The 21,318-nt window shown below is 40.0% G+C and overlaps 1 protein-coding gene across 1 annotated transcript; it reads left to right on the forward strand.

The window, feature by feature from the left end:
* Window positions 1-1,075: 1,075 nt before the first annotated feature.
* On the forward strand, window positions 1,076-19,011 carry bckdk (branched chain ketoacid dehydrogenase kinase). The gene is made up of 11 exons (XM_072374630.1): window positions 1,076-1,507; window positions 4,043-4,111; window positions 4,215-4,325; window positions 9,359-9,406; window positions 12,024-12,143; window positions 12,371-12,469; window positions 12,562-12,635; window positions 13,494-13,622; window positions 14,195-14,284; window positions 14,674-14,829; window positions 16,277-19,011. The coding sequence occupies exons 1-11, from the start codon at window positions 1,262-1,264 to the stop codon at window positions 16,419-16,421; spliced, it is 1,287 nt and encodes a 428-aa protein (XP_072230731.1). The 5' UTR covers window positions 1,076-1,261; the 3' UTR covers window positions 16,422-19,011.
* The last annotated feature ends 2,307 nt before the right edge of the window (window positions 19,012-21,318 follow it).

A 21,318-nucleotide genomic window follows, 5' to 3' on the forward strand; every position in this document is an offset into this window, starting at 1 on the left:
CATTTAAGAATGCAGACGCTGCAGTGTCTGCTCCTTTGTAAGGAGCGAGGAGCCACACTGCAGATGCAGCTGTGTAATTAACGTGATCTGAACAGAAAACCCGTCATTTACTTCCTTCAGCAGTGGAACACTCTACTATTCGCCATCTTCTTTGTAGAACTTGAAGCTTTACATGAACTAATATGTAAATGAAAGGACATTGAAATCTTTTTTGGGGGGGGTTCATGTGTGTGTTTGATGTATGAATAAATACGTTTTTTTTATATCTATTACTCAGAGAGAGAATCTGTCTAAGAGAAGTTGTAAATAAAGTTTAAAGTTATTAAGGAGAGAGAACAAGCGAATGGTGAAATGATTCATCACACTGTCGGTTGTAAACGTCCACCACAGTTTACACATTAAGTTTGTGTTCATCTTTGACTTGTTACTAAACTAAATCTATTACATATTGTAGCTAATTTTTCTGAAAGCACCTTGCTACTCATCCAGCATGGATACTTTTTTTCTGAAGCTCTTCTGAATAATTCAAGATCAGGGCGCTACTATCAAGACATTTATTTGTAATGCTAAGAAGTGGCGGCTAGTGTTTAGGCAATCTGGTAACAATCTGGTATGTAGGTTGAAGGAAGCTAAATATAAAGCCTTCAGGTCAATATCCAGTTTTAGATCAGATGCTACACAACTGATAAGTGAAAACCATTAATGTTGTACCCAACAGCAGGTCATCTTTGACATTAAATACATTAAATATCCATCTTTTCTCTCGTGAATCCTTGGAAGTTTTTATTTTTAGATGTAAGTGGCATAATCCTCTCAAACACAACTATAAATGATAAACAGATTTTTATCAATGCATTATGGACTGAGTTGAAAGAAAAACAAATTAAAATGTCCGCTTGAGCCAGAAGTCCGCTTCTCCACCAACTCCTGAGGGCTGTTCACCAAGTGTTCCTGCAGCGCCGTGGTGTACAGTAAAGTACAGTGTGTGTGTGTGTGTGTGTGTGCGCGCGCGTGGGTGTGAGTGTGAGTGAGAGGGGGTGTAGATGCTGCTTCGTCCCGCCTCTCACTGACTGACTGATTGGCTCTGCGTTCATGTGGTCGGCTCAGAGCTCTCCCTACTGGCTTATGTGCACAAAGGCCTTTCTATTCCTTCTCGCTACTATATTCAGATAAGTGCCTTTGTGCACCAGCACGACGCGACCCTCATGGCCTCGTAGCAGCTGTAGAATTTAGTGCTTTTACGGGAACAGCTCGTCTCCGAATGCGTCCGGGACTTGCGAGTATAGCGGTGGAGATGCTGACCGGTGCCACCAGCAGGGCCAGGCCGAGGCTCGGCAGGCTCCTGCTGACCACCGCTACCAAAACATCACCGCCGTTGTTGAGCACGGAGAGCAACAGATTTCGCTCCACATCCTCGATGCATGGATACTCAGAGCTGGCGAGAGAGCGGTCGAAGACTGTCACGTCGTTTTACAACCAGTCAGCAATCGATGTTTCTGCAGAGAAGGTACGAAAGTGATTTTCTGCTGTTGTCCACATTGAAGGTGGTACTACATCTGTGGCAACGAGGAAGCAAGCTAGCTAGCTGTAGCTTGGTAGCAAAGCTAGCCGTTAGTGTATTTGGTGCTGCGTTCAGGGACGGCGAAAAGGGAGAACATCTAAAAAAAAAAACAACAAAAAAAAACATTTTTAAATCAATTTTTTTATTAATTGCACTGTGGAGAAATATTTGACTAACAACTAAATACTGTCAGTTAAAAGTGTGAAAATATTCCTAACCTTTCGAAGTAACATAAGTTCCGACATAACACAAGAAGTTTTTTTTTCCCCTGTTGAAATTATGCTACTAAGGAGGTTGTCTGCGTGTACCATTAAAATGCAAAAGTCATTTAACCGTTATGTTGGGTTGGCCCTTATTTGACCATCTGTAGCAATACGAGAAAATGTTGTATGGGTAGTTGAGTGTTTCTGGAGAAATTCACAGCAACGACGGTCTCTCGTCGGTTGACAGTAAGGGAAAAATAAAAGGAAGAGAGACAAAAAGTTGTCAATGTAAAGCTGCTACTGAAGCAGCTCCATAGTTGTGTGAACATTGCGCAATGACGATAGCTGACGGACTAAAGTTTCAAGTTGACCCAGTTCATAGAAAGTTAGCGAAACCTGCTTTGCTTGGGAAAAAAACAAAACTCGCGACCCCTTTACCCTTTTACACGTCTCGACCCTTTCAAATTAGAAGCATAAACTAAAAAAGTCTGAGCTCGAATCCACATAAACTTACAAATACTTGTATTAAGATATACAGTATTGTTAGCTGTTGGTAGCTCTTGTCCCGTGACCTTCTGAGTTTATCTCTTCAACAACCTTTCCTTTCTCCCAGTTCCTGCTTTTGTCCCTGGCAGAAACCTGGGTGGCTGCAGTCTTTTGTTTTGCGCTTAGCAAATGTCCTTTGGCCATAATATTTAGCCTAGTAGCTGAGTCAAACAGATGCTACAAATATTTCTGCCTTCAAGACCACATTAATCACACAATGCACATTAATCTAGCGCAGTGGTTCCCAGCTTGGTTGGGCTCACCACACATGAAATGAACAGAAACTGAAATATTAAAATTGCAACAGCTTTGTGGTGCATTTCCATGGAACTCGAAGAATTGGCTAACATTTTCTTCCTGTACATCCTCCACTTCTGTTTGCCAGTTTCACATCAATGCACGCCTCCCCATCTTTCACCCTGGTCAAATATTTTCACAGCGTCCTACAGCATCAGGGTATCCCCAACTCAAATTTATGAAATTAAAGGCTGTAAGTGTTCCTGCTGATCAGATCTGAATGTGATAAGGATTATCTGCAGATGTGGTCTGACTGCTCCAATCTTGTTCTTATTTTTGTGGTGTTTTTTTGCCTGTATTGAGATAAATTATGCTGCTACAAACAGCATGTTTATGACCGTTTTGATGGGTCATAAAATATCCTCAATAAACTACAGAACTGACCATTATCAGTGGTATTGGTTTAAGCTGTAATTTAAAAAGTCACTGAACAGTTTCTTTTACCAGTAGCAGTTGCAGGAAAGTTTTTTACACCATGGTATGCATAAAGTGGTCTGGGCCCAAAGCTTGTTGCATAACCTGATTTTTGTCCGTGTCATGGTGTTCCTTAGACCTGTAATTTGATCCAGCTGCTGCACAGTGAGAGATTCCTTTTTTGAGATTGTCCCACGTTTCTCCTCCATAACACATGAGCAATAACGATTGTCTCTGCGGAAGAAAATGACATATTGTCACATATAATTTGGTTTAAATCGGGATGATTCATAGTGCCTTTTGTTTTTTTTTCATTTGAGAAATGAAGTCTTTCCAGTTGAAGGTATGCAATAGCAAATTGCGTTTGCCAATAGGTCTGAGAAACTTAAATCAAATGTATTTTATAAAGCACATGAGAAACAACCACAGTTTCTGACCTGAGCGCTGTACAGAACATTACACAAATTTGAAGAGAACACTAAAACATAGAAGCAGAGACCGATTGTAAAAGCACAAGAGGGAGAAACAAAAACCTAACAAAGTAAGAAATAAAACAACAAAAACACTAAAGCAGTAAATGCCATTGAAAGCCTTAATGAATTAAAACTTTTCACCAGGATCTGTCTGACGCATATCAAAAGTTTCGAACAGATTTCTTGTTTTTTTTTAGTTGAAAATCTATATTTAAACCTTATTCTGTTTAAGCAAGCTTCTTGTTTGTTTGCGTATATGTGAACGTTTAGTTTATTTCTGTTTAAATATGTTTAAGTAATTGAACAAACAAAACTTAGAATAATTGAAATGACTTTCATGAAAACTACTGTTGGGTGAAAAAAAAGGTATTTGGATTGTATCTGCTCTTACAATCAATTCAAATGTGATAACTACAACATGGACACACACTACATGTTTCATAGTTGTTTCCTTTGTTTATAGATGTGTGTGGCAAATGTTTTTTTTGGTTTCTTGTGACCTGCACGTGTGTATATGTACATGATTCTGTGTGTCATTGCCTCCCTAGGCCTCAGTGCGACTTACCTTAGCAACCCTCCTGTATTCTGGGAAGTCTCCCGATGGACACCACATCTTGGTAAAAACCTCATCCGCTCTGAGATCGCTGCATGTTAAATAAGCTGACTGCTGGAACTCCACTCACTGGATTTTCACTGTTTTCTGTGTTTGTGTGACCTCAGAGCAGTGGCAAGTACCTTCAGAAGGAGCTGCCTGTACGAATCGCTCATCGCATCAAGGGCTTCCGTAGTTTGCCCTTCATCATCGGTTGCAACCCCACCATTCTGCAAGTGGTAAGAGCATGATTTTTAGGACACAGCCAGAAACCGTAATTACACTATGCTGAGCTATACATGAAGGGAGCAGCAGCAGATTCTAAAATAAGAAAGAAGCAACTGGGACGCTGCACAGAAGACTTGGCTGGGCTCCGAATGACAGTAGAGATTTTTTTTTTTTTTGCTGCCCCATTCACTAAACAGTTGCGATATTGATTTAAAATGGCGATTGTAACAGAATGTAATAATTTGCCAATTGTTTTAATCCTGTACCTAATTTAAAATGACAACACATAAACTTTTAAAATGGAGAATCCTTTTTTTTTTTTTTCCATTGAATATGTGCTCATTTTTAATTTAATTCAAAGCCAAGTGGCACATTTGAGAAATCACCAGGATGACGGAAGTGGGGGACAGATGTTGAATCCACCCAGTGGAATATTTCACAACTAATATGGTTAATTGCCAACTTTTGAGACACGTGGGGTTATGAGAGGAGCATCTGAGGCTGAGTCTTTCACAAGTAAAGATGGGGAGGACTTCACTCGGTTCAAGACTGCATGGGCAAATATTGTTTTCATATTCAGTATATTCATATGTACTGCTAAGGAAACTGTTGAGCTGCTGAAATGACCAACTCAGGTCTTACGTTTAGAACATGGGAAGCTGTAAATCAGGAAATCCACTCCTGTGCATTTGGCTGTATCTGGTCGGTGCCGTGTTCTTATCTTCAAATGACAGTTTGCATTTGTTCAGATAAACTGCACGAGAAGAACAACCACACCAGTTTGTTTTAATCAAACTTTACCTGTCAAATGTGAACACAAGAATGACTGAAAGAAGAGATATAACACAATGGTAAATGTGCTGCTGTCCCAATATATTTTGGGTTCAAATTCAAAATCATCATATTTAAAAAAAGAAAAAAAAAAAAAGAAAAATCCAAAACAACTGCGTTGAACTCTGGATATGTTGTCATTGTAGTACTTTCAGTTTAATATAATTTGAATAGATCAAATGTAGGGTTTAAGTGATTTTTCTATTCATTACATTTACAGAAGAATTAGAGCATTTCTATCTTTTATTTCTTCCCTAATACCAGAACAGGGTTTACCTTTCTTTTTTCATATGGTATATTCAGCAGAAAGAGGGCAGGAAGTAGATGATTGTGTACTATGCTACTATCCTCAAACTCATAGCTGACTGAATGATGTTGGAGCTCTGATTGATCAGAGAGATTAAATCTCTGGCTCAGATGACATCTAAGAGAAGTCACCGGAAAAGTCTTTATTGTCCTCGTGGTAATCGCCTTTGATGGCAGCATTTTGGAAAGAAAAGAAGGCAGACATGTGCATGTCCACCTGAGTGTCATGTTCCAATTACCGCTGATTGGTGCTGGAGTTGAAAAATACCTTTGACAGCTGCAGAGTCAGTTGACCTGGGAAAGAATGTGGATCGTACCATTCACACTGAAGACAAAAGCTCAGTGTGTTAGTGGATTATTTTCCCAGTGTGAAAGTCCACTGCTACAGCTAATGTCCCCACTTGAGTTTGAGAGCAAGCTCTCCCTGCTCCTCCAGGGAACATTTCTAAACTGATGTAAACTGTGTGTGTGTGTGTTTGTACTTGTTTTACTTACATGATGAGAACAACCTGACTTCACACTAATTTATGGGGACTCTCTGTGAATGTGGACACAGCAGTTTTATCTGCACTAGTACAAATACTATATAGTAGTATATAGTACTATATAATACTCCGGTACTTTTAAACCTAGACTTTAATTCTGGCATGAAATAAATCTACTCACCGAGAACAGTTTGGCGAAAGTCGGCGTCCTTCGGAAGCTATTTAGATAACCTGCGATCGGCGTATATCCATATAACGGAGTGAACAGGGCAAAAACGATGTAGCCTCTAAATAAGTCATTATCTGTCTTTATTTCACCAATACTTACTATAGCTCTGTTAGCTCATAGGTGCTGTTATGTGGCTACTTGCGGCTATAGGAGAGCTAACGGAGGGATTCCTACACAGGCACTCTACTGGGACGACTTCATCCACTCGCCCCACCCCTGGAGCACAGTTTATTTACTCCTTGCTCTGTGACAGTCGGCTAACTTCACAATGAGTTTGCTACTGCTATTTTTGTGCAACATGGCAGGATATTTATCAAATTTTGACAATGTGAACGACGACTTTGAGTAAGATGGTCGTTCTTACCGGAGTGAATGAGCGGTGCTGCAGCTATGCGTGTCGATGAAGCTGCCCCAGTAGAGGTGTGTGTGTAGAAATCCCTCTATTAGCTCTCCTATAGCTGCAAGTAGCCACATAACAGTAGCTATGTGCTAACAGAGCAATAGTACGCATTCGTTCATTCATTCGTCTTAAAGTATTGGTGAAATAAAGACAGATAATGCCTTATTTAGAGACTACATCGGCTTTGCCCCATTCACTCCGTTATTTGAATATACGCAGATTGCGAGTTATCTAAATAGCTTCCGAAGGACGCCGACTTTCACCAAACTGTTCTGGGTGAGTAGATAAACGTATTTCATGCCAGAAATAAGGTCTAGGTTTAAAATACCCAAGTTCCCCTTTAATACATTTGATTGAATTTCCCTTTTGGACTTAAAGTGCAAAACGACGCAAGCCTAAAAAATATGCCTGACTAAATATAGAGATAGAATCATTCCCATTTTGAAAATATACCTTAAGAAATAGACAGATTTTTGGCAGAAACACAGTGCACCTTCAAACCCAATCCAGAATAGAGAGGAAAGTGCTTCTTCAATTTAACATGCTGGATTGGATGCTGTTACATAAAAAGGTCACTGTCCCATTTGTAAGCATAACTATGATCAAACTTAAAAAGGAACTGTGTAAACAGATTTTTTTTTTTAACCACAGATTTGGTTTAAAGATCTGTGACCGTATTCGCAAAGCTTTTTATCTTACTGCTAGATATGGATTCAAATAAAATAAAAGGCGATAATGAGCCAATACGATGTTTTACGCATAGGGCTAAGCGTAATCAGTTGCATGTTATACTTTAACTGCGCTCCCAGTTGAGGATTGAGTGCGTGTCAAGAGCGCCTTGCAGGGATAGCCACTGTCACCCAGCAAGTGACATCCAACTGGTACATGGTGCCTCTCAAAAAGATGCCTCAGACCGCTCCCCATTAAAATACGTGAATGGTGGGTAGATCCAAGCCACTTTGCAACAACATGAAGAATGTTAAAATTTGCATCAAACAACCTGCGTGTTGATGGACTGAGCTTTCTTTCGATTGACAAACACGTCCTCATCTATTGATCGTGCAGTTATTTTGATATGCGTCCTGCCAATGTCACCGACCACACCGGGCGGGCCTGCAATTGCCATAAAGTTAGCTTTGATACTATGTAGTTGCTGATTGTCCAAAGGAAACCGGATAAACTGTTTTATGATATGTGTTCTAGAGAGCGCGGTGATGGTTTGGTTTATGGCACGGCTGACTGATGGTTGCAATATTCCTAAATCGCCGGCATTGCAAAGTTGCATTTTTCCTGTTGCTAAATATCAGTGTTGCCAAACATTTTGTCTCCGGACTGATCGGGTTATTTCTGTTAGTCAGGGAAGTTATTCTGTCTCGCTGCAGCCATTTTCTGATTCTTGTGAATAGCTCTTACTGAGGTAGGAGTCTTCTCGAGGACTTTTAAGCTCTCCTAGAGTTAGGTGCTACTTTTAGGCCTAAAATCTTTTGTGAATTGCCCTTGGTGAAAAAAAATTAGGAGTCCTAAATTTGAGACTGACACGCCCATTATTTATTATTTTTAGGAGTTTCTCTTAAATTCGCCAGTTAGGAGCTACTTTTAGCCCCAAGATCCTTTGTGAATACGGTCACTGATCTGTAGCTGTTGTGTTATGCTGCATGATAGTGTCGGCCAGCTTAGAGTAAGCTGATATTAGCGGCATGCGGGTATGTTGGAAATGCTGTAGCTGATGGCTTGTGCTGCCAGGTTATTGAAAATACACATCAGCAATGTCGCTACTGACGTATTGGCTGCTGTCTGCAGAGCACCGGCGAGAATTCCTGCATAATGTGACCCTTAAACAAAGGAGCAGGAAATCAGCCATTTAATGACCTTTCCTTTAGTGGTCATTATATTCTCCAAATGCTTTATTTAAGAATAAACTTATATTGACAGATTTGTCTTGAAGCTGCACCTACTTATGAACCGAGTTGGTCGTATTCACCACATTTTGTATTTTTAATCAATTCACGTGACGTTCACGGTTGGTTTTCTGTCTGTCTGTCTGTCTGTCTGCCGACCTCATCAGTTTTCATAGACGTTGTTCTGTTTTTTAGGCCACAGAATGAAGATATACTGGTCCAAAGTAAAGTCACGGGGGCACAGTGTTCCTGGAGGCTTATTGCTGTTCTATTTTTCAAATGCAATTTCAGGCCATCAGAATTTCTGTAAACCCCTTTGTAAAGGGGTAATGTTGACATAAGCTGCACGGTGATATCAGCATAAATGTCTCCCTTAAGAAAGGAGTCTGTAATATAATAGCATATCTCTCAGCCAGTTTTCCTCTGTTAGCCGTTTGTCTCTTTCCTGATGAACTCTCACCTAGATTCCTTCCCCTCTGGCATCTCAGAGCTTTCTGTGCTGATTGCATCAAACGAAGGCTCTTTTGTATCCCAGCAGTTGTAACGGAGGTCAGCTTGTATGTACGTGGACTGTCAGTTTTTTCAGTCAGATATAAAGACTGGAGCCGAATTGGATTAAAAATGTTGTCATGTAGTCCACTCATTTAAATCTGAATGTATTAAAGAAAAAAGAAAAAAAGGCTTTTTTAACGAGGAGACGTTTTTCAGAAGAAACTCGTCCCAGTGAAGAGTCCTGTAGTGCTCAGTAATGTGAGTCATGTGAGGATTCGTTGGTTCTACCCTGGGGCCCAGTCAGGGTCCGGTGCTGCTAGTAATGGGATGCTGTCTGTCTGAATGAACATTTATAGAGAATCAGTCTAACTATAGCCTGCACTTCTCCTCCTCTTTCCCACAGCATGAATTGTATATCAGAGCCTACCACATGCTCATCGACTTTCCCCAGGTGAGTGTCACACACATATAAACAGGAAATGCCTCACATACACACTGTGACAGAGTCAGAAGTTCAAGTTCACCATTTCTCAGAAAGGGTTTTTATTACTGAGCAAAACGGGAAGCCAACTTTCACTGTCAAAACTGTTGATTGGCCAGCAAGTAGCACGTCCAGGATTGGTAGATCTGCTCAGCACCGAGTCAGTCCTGAGTTGGGATCATTGAAACTAAACTCTGTGAGCTTTAGGTGCGAGTATTAGTTATGCTGGTGAGACACTTGCACAATTCTTTGTTTAATTAAGTTCTCAGAGACGAGACATTGTTTCTTGTGCATTGAAAGCCCCTCACAGACTTGCATTTATTTACCATAATCATGTGGCACCTAAACGTGTCGGTGTCCTGTGTGAGTGACCCTCTGCTGAGTTTCTGTAACATGAGACAGTAATTTGTTTAGTTTCAGACTTGGTAACATACACTTGTATCTTTCAACACAGCACAAGTTTGAGCGGCTGCTGGTTAGTTTGGCTCCTCTACAGCCGTTCCAAGGATCAAATCTACAATTAAATGCTCTGTTTAAACTTTCCCACTCAGAGGTTTTCCCACCGATAATCAGATGCAGCACAGAGTTGTTTTTCTCAGCACGTGAGCAAAATGAACAAGAAAAAGTGTTGAAGCTTCTGCTTTCTGACCAATTACATACCAGGATTTTCAACTGATCCCATCCACCACCATTTTGTTTAACAAAACGCTGTGTGTTTGTTAGACACACGCAGATGTTCTGGCCAGACTACATGCTGTTATGAGAAAACTGTAAGTTGAGAAGGACTTGGTCTCGTTTAATGCTGCGTCTCCTCTGACAAACAGCAGTGATGGTGGAGTCTGTGTCGAGAAAAAGATCTTACTGCTCGTTACTGCTGAGCAATACTGTTCAGTAAGCATAAACATGTGGAACGGGGTTATTTTCAGCTGTTTCTGTCCACCAGCTCTGTTTTACACAGAGAAAATTGTCCCTGTAGTAGCACTTTTGGGTTCATTAATCATTAACAGAAAACTGACCAATGTGTGAACTAGGGCTGCCACAAACGATTATTTTAATAGTCGACTAATCACAGGTTATTTTTTTCGTTTAGTTGACTAATCGGATCATACGTAAATTGAATGTAAAACATAGTTTATTGCACCAGGATGCAGCTGCTCTTATATAACATCATTATCTTTCAGCTTAGAGTGTTTAAGGTATATACTAACTAAAAAAAAAAAGACAATTAATATCATAGTTCATTAACCCTTTCATGAAATATGCAGCTTGTTGCAACAAACAATTATTTAACTGTAGCAAACGCACAAAAATAAATACTTAAGGTCACCTGAAACTAAGGAATTATTCACAAAAAGTTTTGTCTCACTGACTCAAACACCAACATGTTCAGTATGGACTCAGTCTGGACATTTGCTTGCTGAGGTGTGCATGTAGCTAGCTTTGTAACAAAGCCGTCCATTGAAGATGAACATGCTTTTTTAGCACTGAAACATAACATTGGAAAACATTAGCATTCCTATTCAAACACATCACTGTTATAACGTTACAGAAAACACATGAAATATGTGCTAAGGCTAATTAATCAAATCGTCATCGCTAATGTTAACGTTTACAGCTGTCAATATGCGTAAGTAGCAAGTTAACTCTCTGTTTATGCTAGTTTTAGCAGCTAACTAGCCAGTTAGCTTACCAAGATGACGGTCCCTCTTCACAATCAGCCACAACAACATGCTTCCTTTTCAGGTACTCGTGGAAGGCAAGTTCTGCCTTGCAGATATTGCATTGCACACATTTGTCTTTAGTTTTCTTAAAATGCTCCCACACTTTTGAGCTATGTTGCCGGGTAGCCATGATACCAGAGCCCGTCTGGTTTAACTTCCTGTGACATGACGGCTGACCACGGTTACCACTACTGCGCATGTGTGTCAAGGACAGAAAGGCAGATGCAGCAGTGGAAGGTGCCGCAGCAGTTTTGAGAAAAAAAAACAAAGTTTAAAAAAAAAAAAAGGACCAAAAACTTTTAAATTAGTCGTCAGTGATTTTAATAGCCAACATAATTGTGACTGGTCGACTAATCGTGGCAGCCCTAGTGTGAACCCATTAATGTCTAAAAGGCATCAACAGCGCTGCTTAATTGTGAGGAAGATATGAATAGATCATTAAACAGCCATAAAAATACAAGTTTTTGGTGATTTGTCAGATTGTTTAAGTATTTTTACATGCATTTATTTATCTATACATGTATTGAGGCACTTTTTCACATTTCTTTCTTTATAAGTGATGTATTACTATTTGTGTATCATGATTTAAACCTGCACACAGCAAAAGTGGACAAAGACCCGCCCAACCTTTAACATAAAAGCTCAGAAATAACAGACGGAAATAACTATTAAGGACATGTAAAAATAAATCTAAGTAAATGTACGAATACAGAAATATCTGAAAGTGTCTGAGTACACAAAAGGGGCATTTGTATAAAAATAATTTCAGAGGCGATGAGGGAAAAGATCATTGAATCTGATTTGAAAGAAACGCCTGAAAGCCCTGCAGGAGTAGTATGTATAAATGTTTTTCCCTCCATGGACAGATCAAGGATCAGGACCTGGAGGCTCGTTTCTGTAAACTGGTGCAGCAGCTGCTGGATGACCACAAAGATGTGGTCACCATGCTGGCCCAGGGCTTCAGGGAGTGTCGCAGACACATCCAGGTACTGTGAGAGCTGCTCACGTACTCGTGGTTCTATGTGCCTGTGTGGGGTTAGCTATTTCTGTCCTTTTATTTCAACCTCCAGGCAAATTAGAGCTGCTTCAACTGTTGGAAATATAATAAACTGAAAGATGCTTCAGATTTATGTTTTATAGGAAATGGGTGGCTTTTATCAGCTGCTGGAGCTCTGAAGTGAGTTTGAAGCATTTGTTTTTCTCACTCTTACAGGATGAAACAATCCTCCGTAATTTCTTGGATACAACACTGTGCTCTCGTCTGGGAATCCGAATGTTGGCCACGCACCACCTCGCCCTCCACGAAGACAACGTATGTCTGACGGTTCTTATGGGATTCACGTCTTTTTTCCTTTACAATGTCTGTGATTTGAGTGAAAAAACGAGGTGTTCTTCTTGTTTCAGCCTGATTTTGTTGGGATCATATGCAGACGTCTCTCTCCTAAAAAGATCATAGAGAAGTGGGTGGACTTTGCCAGGTGGGTGTTTGCCTCAGCTCTGCTTATTTGTCACGCTTGATGACTTCCTGCCTCTGCGAGCTCTCTGTTGACACAGACGTGTCAGAGTTCAGCTGATAAATGTGTGAATGAGATATGAGTTATCGTCCTTGTTTGCTCTCTGTAATCTTATCAGGAGTTAATGACTTTTTTTCTACCTGTAAGGGAGTTAACTGATTAACTGAGTCTTTTAAATTTAGAATTATACAACCTCTGTTTTTGATCTCTATGCTAAATCTCTGCGTTTAGTTTCCATTTTCCTGGTTATATGTGAGGAAATAAGGGATGGCTTAAGACTCTGTGCACAGAACTGTATGTCAGTGCAGTTATTGTACAAAATTAGTGCTTAATATTGTGGTACATCCCTACCTCTATTTGAATTTTTTCATCTTAAGTCATTGTGGTTATTGATTTCAATTTATTTATTATTTATGGGGCCTCCAACACACTGACACAAAGAGATTTATTTATCATATTCTTTGGTAAACCTAAAATTTATTTGGGGCAAAAAAGATGTCGAACATTTCTTCAACTTTGGAAACATATTAGGGATGTTGTTACAAATTGTGGCGGAAATATCAATGGCAGGATTCTACATGAACACATTCCAGCAGTGTGTTCTTAACCATTTCTGTTGCTACATAATTAAATAAAAAATGAGAGTTTTCTCTCCATTTGTAATTTAGTTCCACGGGTCTCAGAGAGGTGATTCCTTCCACAGGAAATAAAGAGCAAAATCAAAACCCCTGGTTGACTTCACAAGTTGTTTACCAACAGGAAGTTGCATTTCAGTTTAACATGGAAAAACTTTTTGTGAGAGATGTTCCTGTTTCCCAACAGACGTCTTTGTGAACATCAGTACGGAAACTCGCCCAGGGTGAGGATCAACGGACACGTGGCAGCTCGCTTCCCCTTCATCCCGCTGCCTCTGGATTACATCCTGCCGGAGCTCCTGAAGAACGCCATGAGGTAACCTCACCACCTGCTGCACATACATGGAGGTGTTCGCTCATCTGCTTTCAGCTCTTTTGAATCGGCTTTGATGTTTGGAGGTGGCAGTGCAGAGACGAGCACAGAACCTTTTTTACTGGCAGGTTCTCCCTGTAATAACACAAATATGCCTTTATCTGATTGTTTATCATTCTGGATCCATGTTGTCTGTCTCTTGTTCTTAACTCTTATTCTAAAGTGAATTATTTGTAAAGCTGTATCAAAGCTGCTATTATCTGAAACGACCGCCTTTGAACTCTCTTTCTGTCCAGAAACCTGCATCATCTCCCTCACATTAATGACCTTTGACTGTTGAGGAACTGGTTTTAGTTAATCTTTAAAATCTGTTTTTATATTTTAGTTGAGTGAAGGTTTGTGATTGCAGCTGGAGAAAAGTTTTGGTTGTATTTTAAAAATACTGGATCTGTCAAAAATTGCCAGTATCTGAATGAGTGTAATTTACACTTTCTTGGTGTCCTATTACAGAAAATCTTGTTAATGTTAAGGCTGTCATTTTACTCCTCATAACATCCCTCCTTGTGTCTCTTCAGGGCCACTATGGAGAGCCACCTGGACACCCCATACAATGTGCCTGATGTGGTTGTGACCATCGCCAATAACGACATCGACTTTGTCATCAGGTGAGTGCCCAGGTGGTCTTCCTGTTGCAGCTTTTCCAGTTTTAGGGCTCAAATCCAGGGATCATTCTCCGAGTGTTCAGCAGTACAGAAATAAAACTGCTTCTCTGAGCTGAGCTGGACTCATCGGTCTGATTTCATCTGCTGATCTTGGATCAGAATAAGTGGTGAAAGCAGGATAAACGATGCTGAAGTGATGATTCTTTACTGAGTCAGATTCTCCTGAGACCAGATAAAGACCAGAGGGCTCCTGTACTGAAGCCTGGCGGAAGTTTAACATCTTAATCTTTCTTAGTCCGATCACATGACCTGATGTTTGCAGCAAGCCGGAACATAAACAAAGCCTTGAAGTTGTTCAGTGTGGTGGCTTTTTTTTTCTCACTCCAATTTAGGATCTCTGACCGTGGAGGAGGCATCCCTCACAAAATAATCGAGAAGGTGATGGACTACCACTTCAGCACCGCAGAGGAGAGTGCACAGGACCCCCGTATGAGCAACTTCTTCGACAACATTACCAACAGTGGAAATCAGTCCAGCCCTATGCATGGGTAAGACCACTTCAATTCAATTCAATTCAATTCAATTTTATTTATATAGCGCCAGATTACAACCATTGTCATCTCAAGGCACTTAAAGAATATAGTGCTATTCAAGCCAATTGGAATTCAATTCATTGTAATCATAATCCAATTAATTCATATAGAGCCAATTCAAAAAATTTATATCCTAGCTAAGGAAACCAACAGATTGCACCGAAACGTGTCTTCAGTCCAATCTTCCGTCCTGAGCGTGCCTGTGGCGACTGTGGAAAGGAACGACTCCCTTTTAACAAGAAGAAACCTCTGGCAGAACCAGACTCAGGAAGGGTGGCCATCCGCCATCTGTCTTGAGAAGACAGAAAAGAGGGGGGGGGAACACCATAACACCATTCAAAGAATACCTGTTGGTACAGGGAAACACAAGTTAATAACCACAATAATGTCACATGTACATAATATCATTTGAGAAATTAAACAGGGGGAAAAAGAGAGCAAAGTGAGGAAAGGTGTGACAGATTAGGCCCCCCAGCAGTCTAAGCCTATAGCAGCTTAACTATGGGATGTTTCAGGATTACCTGAGCCATCCCTAACTATAAGCTTTATCAAAAGGGAAAGTTTTAAGCCTAATCTTAAAAGTGGAAAGGGTGTCTGCTTCCCGGACATTTACTGGCAGCTTATTCCACAAGAGAGGGGTCTGACAACTGAAGGCTCTACCTCCCATTCTACTTTTAGAAACTCTGGGAACATCGAGTAAACCTGCAGTTTGGGAACGAAGTGCTCTGTTAGGAAAATATCTTACAATGAGATCTTTAAGATATGATGGAGCTCGGTCATTAAGAACTTTATATGTGAGAAGAAGAATCTTAAATTCTATTCTGAATTTAACAAGGAGCCAATGAAGAGAAGCTAAAACTTGAGAAACATGATCTCTCCTGTTAGTTCTCATCAGAACTCTGGCTGCAGCATTTTGGATCAGCTGGAGGCTTTTCAGAGAATATGTGGGACAGCCCAATAATAAGGAATTACAATAGTCCAATCTTGAAGTAACAAATGCATGAACTAGTTTCTCTGCATCACCCTGAGATAGGATGTTCCTGATTTTAGCAATATTACGAAGGTGAAAGAAGGCAGTCCTAGAAACCAGTTTTATATGTGCGTCAAATGATAAATTCTGGTCAAAAATAACTCCAAGGTTCCTCACTGTAGAACTAGAAGCCAAGGAAATACCATCTAGAGTAACTATATAACTAGACAATTTCTCCCTGAAGCTCTCAGGTCCAAAGAGAATAACTTGTCTGACCAACCTATTGGTTTCATCTGGTTTCATAGATAAGTACAGCTGAGTATCATCACTTCTCCACCTCTTATGACTCATCATGTTACACTTCCTCCTGGTTTCATTTTACGCTTCACTTGTAGTGAGCAGCCAGCTGACAGCTTTGTTTGTGTTCTGCAGGTTTGGTTTCGGTTTGCCCACATCCAGGGCCTACGCTGAGTACCTGGGGGGTTCTCTGTCCGTACAGTCCATGCAGGGCATCGGCACTGACGTTTACCTGCGTCTGCGCCACATCGACGGCAAAGGAGAGAGCTTCAGAGTGTGAAGCTTGTTGGTGATGTTGGTAGGTCCCATGGAAGGAATCGGGCCTGCAGGAGCGCAGCGGGTTCCCTGTGTCGGAGGCTGACGAGGACGAGCCGCTTTTTGTCTGCAAAGCAACAGCTTTCATTTTGTTTTGTCGGTTCTTCTTCGTTTCACCTTAGACTGACTATAAGCTACGTTAGCTCTCAATTTGAGGATTACAGTTGGTTTCCTTTGTGTTTTGTACCCTGTGGCGTCTCCGATAATTTGTGGTCTGTGAATTTTTGAATGTTTGAATTGTCGGGACAAACTGTGCATGATGGTGGACTCTGATGGAGGGGGAGGACAGGAAGAAGAGCTCCATTTTGTTACAAAGTTCACTTTAAAGTTACTTATTACATAGCCTCAAAAATAGAAAACAGACATTTTGATGATAAATGTTTCAAAAGAAACTTCTGAGACACTCCAGTAACCCTGTCCTGTCCCGTCTCCTCAAAGTGCACAAAGCTTCTCTGTGGTGATAGTTTAAATGATCCGATTTGGTGTGGAGCCAGCCACGCAGAAACACAAGGCCTACAAGGGAAACTGGTGCTGGTTAACCTGCAGTGTCCTCTAATTAAAGCCAAGATGCTTTCCAGCTTGTGCTGTGAGCTCAACCCTTTCCAACCTTCAGCGACAACCTCCTGTGGCTCGTAAATCAAGTCAAAAACTGCCAAAACGGAATGCTCGTTAACAGGTGTCAGTCTTGTTCTGTTTTTAGAAATCTGGCTGCGATGAACATCTTTGTTCAGTGTTTTTTGTGGAGCTCTCTGACAAAGATGTTCAGCTGCCTTTCTGTGTGACACTAGTTCTTTTGCTTTTCTCGTTCGATGCCTTTATTGGTTCACAAACATGTTAGTTGTTGATGTTTTTGCACAATGAATTAATTTCCTGTCGTAACGCTGAGCGCCTGCACCAATCCTAAAAGCTTTGACATAATCAAAACTCACAAAGTAACCTTATACCAGAAGTATTGTCTAATATCGTTGTCTTTGTTCTGTTTATTTGGCCTGGGATTCCTTTTTGAAAGCATTTCAGATACAGTTTTTACAAAGTTTTTGAGACACAGTTTGTATAAGGTCACATTTCAAGAAGGGTCAACAACAGGCTTTCTGCACTGTGCAGAGTTTGATTGGCTAATCATTTTTAAGCTAGATTACTCCAGATGAAAACATACTACGTCATTATCTTGAGGTAATAAATGACGGAATCTCCTTTTTTTTTTTTCTTTCTGTTATTTGTCCCCTCCGTTTTAAAACGTGCCACTGCGAAATAGGTCATACTTAAAAGTATGATTTGAAAACCCGGCCATTGGCTTTGGCTTTAATGGACACTATTTAATGTTTGTTGGTCCCAAAGTAACAAAAAAGCAGCAGGCAAGAGAAAACTGTTATCGCAATAATCGAGTTGTGATCTGATTATACGGAAACTAACAGAAAGCCCTGACCACTTCTGAGTCTCTAGTTTGAGAATGAGGTGAGAGAGTACAGCAAAAGCTGAAGTCAGCAGGTTTCGACTTCTGCAGTACAGCAGATAATCACCATGAGCACTCCTCCCTTTGTGTTAAACATTCCCCAGAGCGAAGCAAGCAAAACACCACAGATCAGCCTGAATGCAACCTTCAGACTTTTGTTTTATTAGAACATGCAGCTGCACTCACTCCAACTATCATCTTTTTAATCTGAACGGGCATTAGGAGTGGAGTTTGCATGACTTATTCTCATCATCTGCCTACAGTTCAATATTCTGTTCTAAAGCTGACTCTCATTAACCATCGTCATATCCAACGTAGTTATCTTATGTAAAATTGACTTAAAAAAAAACAAACCTGCGAATGATTAAAGATGCTAAAATGTTTTCGATTTTTTTATTATTTTTTTTCGTCTTCACTCGCAGACATAACATCACTTTGGCTTTTTAGTTACACACAACTCGATTTAAAAAAGAAAAAAAAAAGAGGTTTTAGCTCGTCACGTGCCCTGATCATGTTATTTTATTAGTCTGAGTTTATTTTTAAAAGGCTATTTATTTATCCCGCACCAGCTAAAGAATGAGTGAGGATGATATCTACCTGGATTCTTGCTGAAGCCGTTTATATCAACTAATGTGTCTGTTGTAGCTTTGAAAGTCCTGGAAAATATAGACACAAATATTGTCATATGCATGTTAAACGAAAGAGAGGGACCACGGTTTAACGCGTGTGTCCCTTTATTTGACGCATTAACAGATAACCGGCACCTTGAGGTTTCCCTTTATTGTCTGATGAAGGTGTGTTGAACGTTTTGAATTCGATGGTGCCATAAAATGTGCACTGCATGCCCTCTGCTGGCCTGAAGAAGTCACAGGAGGCTGAGAAACCTTTTTCATGAAGAACACTCAAAAATATCTTCTTTTTTTCTCCTTTTTTTTCAGCTCAAAATGAGGATCAGCAAAAAAAATCAATATAAAAAATAAAAACCTGATCTCTCAGAGTTATGTTACTGACAGTATGCGAGTGTTTCCCAGACTAACACAAGTTCCTGATGATTTCTGTTGTGTTCGAAACTTTGTAGATAATAAATTTGACTTCACTGCAACTTTAAGTGTGACTTTGATTTTTATTCAAGTGTGTTAACGTGTGTTTAAGGACAAGACGGCATGTGGGGTAAGACGGAACTTAACTACAAAACACGTAGAAAAATAGTCATATTAAGACTTAGTTACACTTAGCAGCATAAGTGCTCATTTCAGATGTTAGTCTGAGCAATGCACCTCCAGCATAGTGTACAATTTCCAAGATGAGTAAATAAATTAACTTAATTTGCAGGCCAAATATATATATATATATATATATATATATATATATGTATACATATAAATGGGCTTGTTTGATGTGGAGGAAACTGAAACCACACAGAAGACTTAACTTGGGTCTAAAGGTTATTTGAAGACCACCTGAGCTTCACGGTATGACATAACTAACCTCTTTCTTTTTGACAGGCTGCTGTTGTCGAGCAGCATAATGCAGGCCCTCGTCGCACTGCTTTCTGCAACTGGATGAATCGAACTAAAGGAAGATGAGAGACGAAGTCTGTTTACACACCGCCCTGGCAAAAAAAAAAGGATCGTTATCATATTCGGAAATGACCTCGGCATCAGCAAACCTCCTGTCAACTGATGGAATGAGAAAAGTGTCCAAAACGTCATTGTCCACCTCCTTATTTACTGTTGAGGTAATAACTACCATCTTCACTGGTCCTTTACCAGACATCAACATCCTATCATCTTTCTAAGTTTCATTGGATCTGCACCAAACTAAAGTTCCAGCATCATCTCCTCGTTGGATGCAGAATGGTGATTCATCTCACCTTCATCCAACCCTCCACAGTGCCTGGCAGCTTCTCTTCAGCCCACTGTGACCTCACTTTCTTCTCTTTATGTGTTAGTGGTGGTTTACGTTTGGCTTTTCTGGATGGAAATCCCATTTCCTTCAGCTGGTTTGTTGTTCATTTCTTTTATGATGCATCCTATTTTCTCTCTATTTTCCGTCCTGATGCTGTGACGACTTCCTTGGTCGACCTGCATGTTTCCTTTTTAAAATCTTTCCGTTTTGCTTGTACTTGCTCCAGATTTTAGACACAGCTGACAGGAAAGAACTCTCACACAGAGTTGAATGACCTTGAGGAATTTGATAGTCCTTTCTATTGTTTCCACTGATAGCTCTCTTGTTGTTTCCTGACATTAAGCAAGAAGCAACAGGTCCTTAAGCTCTGCCGGCTCTTTTATTTATCTGCATATTTGGACTTGTGCACGTAATTGTTTTAGAAACACAAATTCGAGGTGCTTGTATCATATTTTTCCTCAAAAATTAGTAATAATATTTTCTCCGCTTGATTAGGAAAAAAAAATTCTCTTAATTTAATTTATTTATTGGCATTTATTTGATGTCTCATATGTCATATTTTTAAAAGGAAAAAAAATTAAAAAGCTGTATGAACACCCTCTAAGAGTAGTGATTCTATATTTGATGCCATGTGTATCTTACGTTCAGCCATCCTTCCTTGTGTAATTCCCTCAATGTGCTGTAGGGGGCAGCAAACTAATTCACAAATTGTTCTTTTTTTTTTTTTTGTATTCGCTCTGAGATGTGCTATCAATTCGAACCACACAATTCTGCCCTGTTGGATTGCATGTGATCCAAGATCACCCTAATATGGCTTAATATTCTCATTTTTCAATCTGCGTATACACGCAGGGTCGTACTCCGGTTCAGGCTTCCCTTCTTTGACACTTGGTTCATTGGTTCTCTGAATCTTGGACAGAGTTGTTTCTTTTATTCTGTTTGAGCACTTGTAAAGATGTTTGATGAACAAAGTCTGGTTTCCTGCTTTTAACTGCTCATGTACTGAGCAGAGTCTGTTACTGATCTGTTACTATAAAAGTACGGAACAACTTTGCAATTCAGTTCTGGTAGTACATAAACCTTTTGTTTAAACCCTTTACTTTACAGCTAAAAGTACTAAAGTCTGAACAACGCGCTGTCAGATGTTGTTTAAAAAAAAAGTCATATTGTGGCACGTTATTACACATATTATCATTCAAAATGATCCTATAATGGAGCGTTTAATAATAGCACTGTATGAATGAATCAACTGTTCAAGATTAAAATATCTGTATCGTCCCAGCCAGTTGACAGTGGTGCTTTGACATGTTATCCTCGTTATCCTGCATGCTAATTTGTCTTTCATGCTAACTTTTACTCATGCAGGTATTTTATCCTGAAAAATACTGAAATGTTGACTAAAATGTTGACCCCCACGAGCTGATGTTTTCCAGATCCATTTGTGGGAATCCTGACACAAGTCAGGAAACATTATCACCTCATTTAGCAGTTTGATATGAGC

The sequence above is a fragment of the Leuresthes tenuis genome, unplaced genomic scaffold (genome assembly GCF_036924035.1).
Source record: "Leuresthes tenuis unplaced genomic scaffold, fLeuTen1.0.hap1 SCAF_21, whole genome shotgun sequence".
Taxonomy (NCBI): domain Eukaryota; kingdom Metazoa; phylum Chordata; class Actinopteri; order Atheriniformes; family Atherinopsidae; genus Leuresthes; species Leuresthes tenuis.

What these genes read in the sequence shown, in the direction of transcription:
- bckdk (XM_072374630.1), top strand. Translation starts at nt 1,262, where the DNA reads ATGCGTCCGGGACTTGCGAGTATAGCGGTGGAGATGCTGACCGGTGCC. An exon ending in TCGATGTTTCTGCAGAGAAG is followed by an intron (nt 1,508 to 4,042) that starts GTACGAAAGTGA and finishes TTGCCTCCCTAG; the next exon opens with GCCTCAGTGCGACTTACCTT. An exon ending in GACATCGACTTTGTCATCAG is followed by an intron (nt 14,285 to 14,673) that starts GTGAGTGCCCAG and finishes ACTCCAATTTAG; the next exon opens with GATCTCTGACCGTGGAGGAG.